At 33.3% G+C, this 12,690-nt stretch overlaps 1 protein-coding gene across 1 annotated transcript; it reads right to left on the reverse strand.

The window, feature by feature from the left end:
* Window positions 1-9,863: 9,863 nt before the first annotated feature.
* On the reverse strand, window positions 9,864-12,118 carry LOC7490604 (uncharacterized). Its single transcript, XM_002323292.4, has 4 exons — window positions 11,519-12,118; window positions 11,231-11,295; window positions 10,753-10,820; window positions 9,864-10,663 (listed from the first exon to the last, which is right to left on the reverse strand). Exons 1-4 carry the CDS (start codon window positions 11,777-11,779, stop codon window positions 10,032-10,034), a joined length of 1,026 nt encoding a protein of 341 aa, XP_002323328.3. The 5' UTR covers window positions 11,780-12,118; the 3' UTR covers window positions 9,864-10,031.
* Window positions 12,119-12,690: the final 572 nt, after the last annotated feature.

Genomic DNA, 12,690 nt, shown 5'->3' on the forward strand with positions numbered 1-12,690 from the left:
AAATACAATTTCATAAATTATTTCAAATAAAATAAATATCAATCAAAAGAATGATGATCAAATCTGATAGATTAAAATTTTCAATTAAAAAAATGATAAGAGAAAAACAAATAACAATCATAAAAATAAGGACCAAAGTTGATATAAAAATCAAATTAAATTAAATTCTAAGAGATAAAATAAAAAAAATTCAAAACAAAATATATAGCAATCAAAAGTTTGAGGACTAAATTTGATATAATCAGCAAATAACATGATATTTCTAAATTTTTCACAACTTCTGAAAAGTATTTTCCGCCCAAAATAAAAGGAAAACACTTTCCTGAAAACCAAATCAAATTTTTCTTTGACTGAAAAGTATTTTCCGTTAAACAACTTTTCTAGTGACAAACAAATACAGGAAAGTTTGGAAAGTAATTTTCATGAAATTATTTTTCATGAAACAAACGGAGCCTAAATAATATAGTGTTATTAGAATCTTTAGAGACATATTGCAAATATTATTTGCCTCTAAATAAAGAAGCAATAAAATCATAAAAACAAAAGATTCATTTCTGACAATAACATAGCTTGACCAATTCTAAAGTGCTTCAATAAAAAAGTATTCATTCTTGGTTTGTTTAATCAAATACATCAATATGCATGTTAGGATTGAATTTTAATTTCTTAATCATGTTTCTTTAAATATATACTTAGTGTTCTTTATGTATGTATATATGTATATGTGTTATTATGCTCTTTAGTTTTTTTTTCTTGAATATCTAATTTAATTAGAATACTCATGTTGTGATAAAATAAATAATCCATACTTGCTTTATGTAATTTTGTTCTTGCTCCACAAACGCCATAGAGAAAAACAATTTGATCTATTTAAATTTATTTCATAGCTTTATGATATTGTGGTTCCATATAGATGGAGAATTTAATGAAAATTAATAGAAATCTTATAGGGCGTGGGTGTTTAACTATCGCTTTAGACATAATTTATTATGAATTGCTACAAAGAAATTATCATTTTTTTTTCTTGGGTGGAAAAAATAAGAGCCTTTATGCTGTGGATAATTTGGTTTTTTTTTTAAAGTTTGTTGGTCATTAAAAGATTATTCGGGAGGTATGTTAGTATTTTCCAAATTTTCTGTATTGTACAATTATATTTTTACTTTCGAAGTCAACAAAATTTAGAACTGTTGACCAAAGATTATTTTTAACTTTCATAAACTTTAAAACAATAAAAATATTTCTTTACTCCTAAGGTAAAAAAAATAAATAGAGATGTTAACCAAGGATTTTTTTTTTGGTTTTTGCCTTCTTAGGCTACAGTTAAAATATAAATTTGCTCTTAGAAAAGACAAAAAAATGGTATACATTTAGGGGTGTTTTTATCATTTCACATAGGTTTATTTGTGATTTCTAGAATAATGAGCGGTGTTTTGGTATTTTTACATTGAATTTTTATTTTTTTATTATGAAAAGCTGTTGGTGCGTGCTCATTACGCGCCAGCGTGTAGGTGACGTTCGTGCCCTTTGGACGGCATATGAGATATCACCTAGTGGCCAAACTTGCCCTTCTGTTGTGTCCTTGGAAGCTCCACCACGTCCTCTTCCTTCTAGTATGACGCGTGACGATGAATAATGGAAGGTTTGTCGCAGGTGGCTATATCTTTTTTTTTCCTTCTTTTTTCTCTCCTACTAGGAAAAGTGCACAATTGTCCTCTCTATTTTTGGTATTTCAATTTCAATTCTCATTCGTTTGATTTTTTTTAATTTTTTTTCTTATCCCTTTTATAAAATTTTTGTTTGTTTTCAATTTAGTCCTTCAATTATAATTTCTCATATGTTATTTTTTTATTTTGTTTCTTATTCTTTTGATTTTCAATTTTTTTCCATGGCCTTTTGTTTAAGTTTTATTGGTTTCCAATTTCATCCTTTAATCAAAGTTTATGTTGTTTTATTTTTTTCAATTTGATTCTTATTCTTTTGATTTGTTTTTTCTTTTGTTAAAGTTATTTTTTATTTTAAAAATAAAAAATTAATTATCATTCTATATTAGTTTTTCAAACCCTCTAATTGAAAATTCTGGTTTGTCCTCCAATTTATTTTTTATTTTGATTTTCACCTTCATTCTTTTAATTACAATTTTTTAGATCCTTTTGTGTAAATTATCTTTTTTTCCGGGTTTCATCCTTTAATATTTGATTATGGGGATTGAGCTTCATATTTGTTATTTATTTGTAGTGCTTCTAATCTAATGATTTAAGTCATAATTTTGAAAGGTTAATGTCATTCACATTTTTTTTTTATTTTCTCTCATTTTCTTTTATGATCTTATCATTGTATTTTAGTTTTTCTTATTGTTCTTTTTAAAGATTTTTTTTATGATTATCTTTAATTTCTTTTTTATGAGTTTATTATGATTTCATAACTTAGATCACGAGTTTTGAAGGTCTTTTTTGAATAAAAGTTTTTTTTTAAAAAATTTGTTTGTATTTGATTTTTGAAGATATTATTTTAATCCACTTATATATTTTTTTTGTTTTATCATCATCTTATATATATATATATTGTCTCATATATATTGCAATCTCAACATTTTAAAATTACTTCATATTGAATTTTTAACTTCCTAATGTCTTTACAATTTTTTTTTAAGTTAGAAAAATATAATTCAAGCGGGGGCTAAGAATCTAAGGACAACTTCTAGCTCGAATAATGATTGGTGAAACATGTAAAATTTCCTAATTGTCTACGAAGGCCGGCCAGACAGGCGCCTCCACGTATCCAGTTTTGCTACACAGGTCAACAGAGGCATTGTAGTCTTGACTACAATTGTAATTAAAGCGATGGTCTTGACAATTATAGACTTGAGCCCTTGTTGAAATATCTCTCTTAATAGTGGAAACGAATGAAAATGGAGGCACGGTTGCCCAAGACCGGAGAGTGCTTTACACTGAGTTGCTGTGGACGCGTTTGTGGATATATATTGGTGTCTCTATGGTCTAGAGACCAGAAGCTGGGTGGTGTGGGGGCGGTGGGGCTGCATGGCATAGAATGTGTGCATGCAACACTTTCTAAATTGATGGTTGAAATTAAATGTCCAGCATGGTTTATTTTTGTGAATTATATTCAGCGGAATATTATAAAATCTTCACAGCAAATGATAGCCCTGGAGTCCAGCCTATCAACAGTAGCAGTCGGAAAGAGCACCACCGTAGCACAAATGATATACACCACGCACTAATCCATCCCTATCACACGTCTAAGCTAGTGTTTTTTATATCGGATGATATTTGTAGGCCTCGGGGTTTCATCCCCAATAATGTGTGTCCTGGGGGGCCTGTGCGGCTTGTGCCCTCCTTATTTCCAATAAGAAAAAAGAAAAAAAGATAGATTTCTTAGCTAGTTTTCTTGATATTTTAACACTGCTTGAAATTTCATGGATGTTGTGTGGATATACTTTTGCTATATGTACAATATTCAAGCAATTAATCACGATTTAGTGTTTGTGTGTGTAATTAAGCATCATTTCATTTGAATGAGAGGAGAGGAGAGGAAGAGAAAACCTTTTTAATTCCAAAGGTGAGTTTTTCTTTTTTCTTTTCTAGTTACAATTCAAAAGGTGAGTTATATATATATACCAGAACGCATTTGAAGTGTTTATAGTTGAAATTCAAAATTTCAGATGATATCGCCAGGTAAATTATATATAGTTGCTAATATTGCTGCATGCAATCAGGTTTTTTGTTTTTTTGTAAATTATATTTAATATAGGTCAATTATATAAAAAAAACTCAAACAACATTTGAATTTATAATTAAAAAAATATAAGATAATAAAAAAAACCCTCAATAAAGAATTAAGTTGATTTTATCTTTAAAAACATCAAAATAATTATATTATTTTAAAAATAGTAAAAAGATCAAAAGTTCCACGAGTAATAGGCATTAATTTTTTTTATTTTAGGATTAAGTTAATAATTTTACTTTTTAAAAAATGACTAATCTAACACCAAATAATTTGTAAAAAAACAATTGTCTTGAAAAAAAAAAACATTGCCCCTGAAACCTAATTGAAAGGGTTTTTTTTTTTTTTTTAATCTAGAGAGCTACAATAATTTCTCCTTCACTTTTATTCTTTTCTATATATATATATATATATATAACCGGTTCGAGTATCGATATTAACTAAATTTTCCAAAGTTTTGTGTGCCTCGAGCATTAAAATGTGACAGATTTTGATCGATGGAGACCTCCAAGATAGAGAAAGCCATTTCCACAAGTTGATGGACTCATCCTCTCAGCCAGCTGGCTAGGTAGATGCAACTTAAGCCGGATAAAGGTTAAGATTGTAAAATTACGTAGTAAGATCTGCATAAATAATTAATTATAATTAACTTTCAGTTCTTAAGATAAGGCAGACCAGCGCGTATGCAATCAAATGAAGACAAACATTGCTCTAAAACAAGGTGTCGGTACACAGCCACTCTCTTGCATGTATATATCTCTGTGTGTGTGTGTGTGTGACACTATTTAATCTAAATTAGTTGTTTCTTGATCAATATTGAGTTACCAAGAAAACTTTGTCTTAATTACTTGGCGTGGGGTGAACCGGCCAGCCCAGTGGGGTGGTGTCACCAATTGTAAAGCCAGGGGTCCCAACAGCTAGCTAGCTAGCTAGCGATTGTGGGCATCTTTACCCACTAAGACATCTAAAATCAATGTCATGTAGTCAGATAATATTAGCCTGATATCAATAAACTCATGATATAATTAGACAGACGCATGCTTCTACATGTATCAGCCGAAAGGCAAGGACAGGAGTTAATGAGTTTCTAAAGCTTGCATGTTTCTTTTTTTATACAGAGAAAACCATCTTAATTTACTAGTTATTTGCATTAACTGGGTGTATATGCTGTTAATTAAGCTACCAGCTAGCAGAAGATACAAAACTTTACAAACTGGGGGTGCTTGAGAATTGAGGTGAGCATGGAGCCAGCCTGGACATCACAGAACGTAGAAACACAACTGAAATTGACATGGTCCGTTAATCATGATTAAAATCATAATCATTTGATGATTGATTCAACTTTAGCCCCAAGTGGACCTTTATGCTTAAAGCTGTCTCATCAGCCATATGTATTCTTCTATTGTCTTCATTTTGTATCCCAAAATCCATTACACATCTCTTTAGACAAAAAAAAAAAAAAAAAAAAAAAAATCGTCGTGGGACTCGCATTTCGTAAACACAACTTTGGAAAATTCCCTGAGCCTATTACATGACTTCTTACTGAAGAGCAGTACTGGACATTATTTCGTCAACAAAGGGTTTGCCTGCTGACAACATTAAAATAACATGTTCCGTAATACTATACTCAAAATATGCATCGTGAATACTAAGCACTGGTTAAATAAAATAAGAAAAATGCAGAGTTAGGATATTGGATATATATATATATATACAAACACTTTGTACACTTAAGTCTTTGCGAGGTGACATACTAGGTGATGTGTACTTGTGTTGTCTGCATAATATTCAAGGCTGCACTTGCACTTGGCACGAGGAAGGTCTTGAATGCACCCGCCGCCGCCCCTAAGGCGTTAGGATTCCCTCAGTTAATTAACAACATCATCTAAGTTTGGCCTTTGAAACTCATCGAAAGTCCTGAAAAAAATCTTGAGTGCACATCTACAGCTCTATCCGCTCTTACACACACACACACACACACACACACACACACACGTATTGTATTAACTAGCTGTTTGGAATCAATCCTTTTTTTATAGGCCAGCTGGAATTCAATACTGAACAGGCAACTGTAAAAGAAGTAAAGAACACAATAAAGCCCAGAAGGACTAGAGTCTAGAAGTCATGCCCTCCTTTCTAGCTTGTGGGGATTGAGTTCCAAAACATATATACTAATTAGTCATGAGTTCGAGGTTAGTGAGAGAAACCAGGAATCATTACGTCTTTCTGGTAATAAGTTGGATTCTTCAACACAATTCAATAGTAAAAACACACGTTTTTACTAGCCATCCCCATGAAACTATTGTGGTCACTCTTTGGTTTAAGAAGTTATTTCCACTGAGGAGGGATCGATTTCTAGCCTAACAAATTCTAAAATCGTGAACAAGTCCCAGCCCGCACATGCATATATTCTGAATTTGCCTAGCTTTTATGATTCAAACTGAGACTGCAGGTGAGGTGCCCGTGAGTACTACCGATTACCAACCCCATTTTGGCATATTCAGCACTGCGATTTGCGATGCTTCCATTCGGGCAAGTACTCTGTACGTGGGGCTTCTTCTAACAAGTACTAGAGTGATGAAAGGCACAAAAACATAAACTGAAGAAAGGAATGGATCATTATATTTTATATGGGATTTCAAAAACTTTGGATGTCAGAGTTTGCATGTTGGACTTATTTTCCAATCGATCCACTCCATCCATAAGTTTGCAGTGGTTTCATGTATAGACGAATTTCCTAGTTTTTTCCAGCTCGCCATAATGTAAAATTCTTCAGAAGGGATCATTTCGGTTTGTAGAAAACTTATCAAAAGAACATGCATATGCTCCTCTGCATTGAAAAGGAAAAGGACGACGACGAGCTTGATAACCATGAGGACACAATAAAGCTTGAGAGAAGAGGGGGAGGGGAAAAAAAAAGTGGCACAAATTCAAAGACCTTATTGTCAAATAGTGGAGCTTAAAGGTCCACAGGCTTGGACTTGCTCTTAAATAATGTAGACGGAAAAAAAAAACAAAAACTTAGCTTCATTTTCATGGAAAAGATGCTCTATTCCTAGCATCTTTCTGGGCCATACTCGAGTCGATTGACAGTGAAGGATATACAAACAGGTGAAAGAGTTTCCGAAACCCCTCGAAGAATTTTCACCTTCAATGGATAAAGATGTCTAAATCTCTCTTTCCATCTCTCTCTCTCTCCAACTTTTATTTGTTGCACCACACTAGCAAACAATTTATATGCTTATAGAATAACGTGCAGCTTAGGTAGGGGAATTGAAGGCCCAGCACGTGTGGCTGAGATTGGCACCGAGCTTGAGGGCCACCGGCTACCGTGAGCTGGGACTCTGGGGCACTGCGAGGCACAACGCCAGGGTGGAAATATGAATTAATGGGTTGTGGCCAGCGGGTCCATGGGAATTTGGATTTGAGTCTCTATCCTCTCGTGCTTATTCAAAATCAGAAACAACTAGGATAATGCAGGCAAAATTGAATAAATAAATGAGAATTTAGGAAAAATTTTATATTAATTAAACATTATAAAACTACCAAAGAATCACTCAATTCATACACCTTAAAAGCTTACATTGTTAATTAATGAGACTTTAGGAGATGTCGTTTTATGTCATCCGCCACTTTCGTGCTCATATAATTAAATTGTTTTTTTTGGTAATAAAATGATGCGTTTCCTTTGGACATATTCCAAGCGCAACGTTGACCTCTGTGTTTGGATCTGCACTTAATGTGCGGCTGCTTTCCTTCCTTGCCCATCGCTTCTAGCTGTCATTGGGAGCCCGTTAGCCAAACAAACCCTTAAGAAAAGGAAAGTTAGCAAGCCCGAATTTAGCTACGACAATAGGCCGCCCGATGACACATACATGCAAATTGGAGTTAATTACAGATTAGTGTCAAAATTGATTAATTATTCTTTATGGTATAAGAAATAGTTAAATACTCTCTTGATCTGCGTTGACTGTTCTCAGTTTTTTTTTTTCTTTTGGAAATACGTTTTCTCTAGTCAACTATTTGAAACCACTTACGTCTCTTTTATTTATTCTATTTTTTTTTATAGAAAAACATAAATTGGAAAATAACATGAAATTGAGAAAAAAAATTAAATTATAAATACATTAAAGAATACAGGGGTTAAACATAAAATTGCTGAAGCTGTGGATTAATTGTTTAGTTTTGTAAAAATTAATATCAGAACCAAGTTATAATTTACTCTTCAAATTAATAGGGAGATTTTGGAATTTGTCATCATGCTCACATAATTTTTGTTACGCTAACCAAGATCACTAGTCTAATATGCACAGATACCTCTTAATATCAGTTTTGATTGACAAAATTCTATAAATAATTTATATTTCTATTTTCAACCCTTAAACTATAAAATGCTTGGATCCATACTCTTTTCATTATAATTTAATCATTTAGTTGAGCATGTTTCCTCATCCTCATAAAATATCAAAAACCTTAAAAAATTAGTCAAAAAAATGTTTTTTTAAAAAACAATATTCATCATTGTTAAGATAAGCACATTGATAATATAATAAAAAACCTAACCCTCCACAATTTGATGACTTATATATAAAATTTAATAGCTAACCAGATGAAATATAGCAAAAGGCATGTAAATCTAAACATCTTGTGGTTCAAGAATTGAAATGGATGAAATATAGCAAAAGGCATGTAAATCTAAACATCTTGTGGTTCAAGAATTGAAATGGAAAGAAAAAAATTATTCAAGATGATGAATTTAAATGTACCATATATTTCTGGATGTGTGTTTTTATTATTATTAACAACGTGGGTGTCCGGGTTAGCTTGCGTTTATCTCAATTAATTTTATGAGCTCTAAAGTTAACGTACGATTATATAAGTCTCTAATGGTCTTGAAATTTATGAAACTCGAACTGATAATTTTTATGATAATTTTTAAGAAGTAAAGTTATATCTTAATAAGTTATGTTATACCATTTATATTTATGGAAACCCCTTTCAGAGGTTAATCTGTGATTAATTTTGGTATAGAGACGATTAATTTGGGAAATAAAAGAACACAAGGGCGCGCAGTACAAGGCCCTATTATACGTACGAGTCCTTACCCACCCAATCTCCAGCTAGATACGAAGAACCATCTTATCCATGTTCTCAATGGCTCAGGCAAGATTCGAAGACTACTCTCCACCCTAGAGATCAGTAGTGTCGGAGAATGGCTCCTTGCAGCTAAAATTGATCCTAGCTAGCTTGAAAATGTCTGTATGTATGGGTTTGGCTGATCTGCAGATACAATATATAAAGTGTCTGCTTGCATTGACTACATGCATCTCATAGTTAATTACGAAAAAGAAATTATTACAATAAAGAATAAGATTGTCACGAGTAAAAATCGTCACGAAGAACTAGGTTCATGAAAGACCACGTCAGGATATGTAAATTCTAGTGTCTGAATAAAATCCTCAATTTACGTACGTCTAGCAAGGTGAGGATTTCATCAATCCAAGTCTTCCCATATGCTCAAGCTAGCTGAGGACACCAATATCAAACTATCAAATTATTATTCTTCTTCCTTTTATATTATAAAAAAATATTTTAATTAAATCAGGTGTTTTTTTTTTTTTTCGCTACCTGGGTTTTCTGAAAGCAAATTTATAAATATTTGTAGTCAACAGTTGATTTTCAATAAATCTTCAAACTAACTTGTCAAAATGTCATCTTTACAACAAATAAAATCAAAATCAATCCAATGAAACTTCTTTATTTTTAATAGTGCAATTTCACCATTTAATGAAGAAAGCCTCAACCTGATTATGTTTTAAATTGTTTTTTTAAGGTATAAAAATAATATATATTTTTATTTTTAAAAATTTATTTTTAACCATAACACATCAAAACAATTTATAAACATTTAAAAAAACAAATTTCAAATATCGTAAGAACAGCGTTTTGACTGCACTACAAAACTCCCCGTAAATGTATACAAGTAAAATACACATTTTTTCCAGAAAAATATGAATTAAACTGAAAGTAAAATCCATATGATTCACTTAAGTAACATATATCAAACCCACCAGTCATAATACAAAAGCATTAAGCAAAACATTAAGATTAGTTCAGAAACAGAAAGAAAAGAAAAGATTAATTATAAAGTAGTTCAAGAGAAAGATAACACTTGATCAAGGATCTATCCAGCTTCCTTTCGTTCTTCATTAAGACTCTCAAACAGAAAAGAACAATTGTTATGCTTGCACTAGCTAGGCAGATCACCCAACACCATCTAGAGAGTTTCCCTAGTCGTTATTCTCAGCCACTCCAACTGCATTGTTTGCTTGGCCCAACAAGCTGCTCATTGATCGAGCTTTCACCACACCAAGCTTCATCTTCCTCTTTGAGATCACCAATGGCTTCTCCTTATCATCTTCATCATACGCAACACTAACTTTATCATCTAAAGAAGCCCCTTTAGTCTCTTCTTTCTTCTGCGACGGTAATGAATGGCTCGATACTTCCTCAGACTCGTCCTTCTTTGGTACAGTAGTGGCAATGGATCGGCTTCGAACACTATTCATACTTCTTAGCCTTCCTTTACCCAAATGATGTTCGCAAAGAGAGTATCCCACAAGGGTTTGCTGACAACACCTCCATCCTCTACCATTAACACGACTGCACCGTGATCCCTCCAACAGTGCACCACCCCTAGGCTTTGCTTTTATATTGGAACCAGCACCTTCTTTTGTTTCCTTCTCATCTTCTTCATTATCACCATTCTGTTGCACACATTTCTTGTTCATCTTTGTCTTCATTTTGGTTTTCATTTTCTTGTTTCTATCCACTATCGTTTCTTCATTCCATCTCCTTTCAAAGCTCCCTCTTCTCTTCTTTAATGGAAATGCCTTCTCTCCCTCACCCCATCTCCCAACTCCTATAGTGCAACCAAATACAACAACATAAAGACTGACAATAATTTTCTGTCTACTTTTGAAATGGTTTTCGAACACATATAATCTTTACCTTGATGGGAAGAACTAGATTGTTGAAGAACTGTAACGTGTACTCCTTCACTCAAGAAACTTCCCCTCCTAAAAATAAACCAAACCCAGAAACCCAAATCCACATAATTTACAGCGATAAGAAAAACAAGGAGAAACCAGTAAATAAAATGAGTGCAAATTAAATAGAGGAAGATGTGTATCTATTTTGGGGACCAGCAGCGTGGACCCATACTAGCGTGCACCTCATGGGCGTATTAGTTAGCCAAAATGGAGAGGGTAAATGGACTAGATTAGATGGGAGAAGGTATGGTGGCTAGCCAAAGTTCAAGTTCATATAAAAACACTTGCAAACAGTGTTTCCACTTACAGTATTTTATTTTCTTTTCCGTAGCCAAAAAATTAATCCATAGGTCTCCCTCTTTTCACCTTTTTCACTACAAGATTTCATGAAAGAATAGAAGAACATGGATTTAACTTTTTTTTCACCACTTTCTTACCTGGTATCATTACTCTTCTCTCTTAGTTCTCCTCCTTTAATCCCATCTCCCTCTTCCAACAAAACCTACAATAAAATCTCAAGAAATATTGATGTACTAAATCATAATGTAACCTTGTTGGGTGCAAATTGGCCATACAAAAAAGTAGATCCAACAAAATTGACTCTTTAAGTGACATTGAACCCAAGTGCACCCTCATGTATAATCACCCCATTAAACTTAGATAAAAGGGTTGTGGTGATTTTTTGTTTCTCTTAACTAACCAAATTAACAGTCAGTACTGCTTACCTTCTTCTCTTCTTGTGGCCCATCACCATGGGAGCAATCATCATGACCTTTGCTTCCACCTCCGATCGGTTGATTTAGGCGATCAGAAGGCAGGTGAAGATCAAAGTATTCATCCTTCTGAGGTTCTTGAAGGAGACTTTGATGTGGGCTGTTGTGTAATTGAAGTTGCACCACCGGAGACCGGCTAAACTGGGGATCTGAGAGAGGTATAGGGGAAAGGGATGAAAGAGGCAAAGGAACCTTTCTGTTTCTAATCCTCATCGGTGCAAGAAAAGAAAGATTTGATTCTTGAAGAAGGATAGAAAGGCCAAAAGAGAAAAATTATAGCTCATAGAAGTAGAAAGTAGTGATCTTTGAAGGTCAGATTTCACATATAAAACTTAGAGAAAGAGAGTGCAAAACTACCCAAAAATATTACTACTACTACAACAACAACAACAAATATAAGATCAAGAAATAAAAATTGTTAATTATTAATTATTATGCTATGCTTTAATAACACCACCACAACAACAACAACACTCTCTCCTTGTCTTTCTCTTTCTTTCCTTGTATATTTCCTCACCTTCTCTCTCCAACTTTTATTCGTTGCACCACAGAAAGGTTAGGAATAGGAATAGTAGTATCTTTGTGTATATGGAGGTGATGTTTGCACGTGTGAATACAGGGAGCACGTGTGGGAAACCTGTCGAGGAGGTAGCCAGTGGGAGGGAAGAAGAGGACAGGGCAGTGACGAGGATTGCCAGGGTGGAATGAAAGAACACAAAATGATGGGAGTGGGTAGTAAGTAGTTTTATCGTTTATACTTTTTACAAGAGAGGGCCCCCCCACACTCGCACACACAGGAGGCTCTTATTAACAACGACCAAGATTCTTTCTACTTCTTTGCTCTCAGTTTAGCTTCCTGCAAGCTTAGATTGGGCGCTGCCCAGGTGAAGAAATCTTTTCTTTTTCTTTTTTTAAATAACATTGCTATAAAAAAAATCAATTTTTAATTAACTTCTCGATCTACAATCAAGTCATTGAGTGGCGTCTTATCCCCATGAGAGCGAAACTCTTAATTTTCCATTACTATTTTGGAAGAAATTCTTGTACTCCTACCCAATTGCATATGTAGGTTTTTATTTATGTGAACTTAAATTGTATAAATGTAATTTTTACCATTTTTGTAG

This window comes from Populus trichocarpa, chromosome 16, assembly GCF_000002775.5.
Source record: "Populus trichocarpa isolate Nisqually-1 chromosome 16, P.trichocarpa_v4.1, whole genome shotgun sequence".
NCBI classification, from domain to species: Eukaryota; Viridiplantae; Streptophyta; class Magnoliopsida; order Malpighiales; family Salicaceae; genus Populus; species Populus trichocarpa.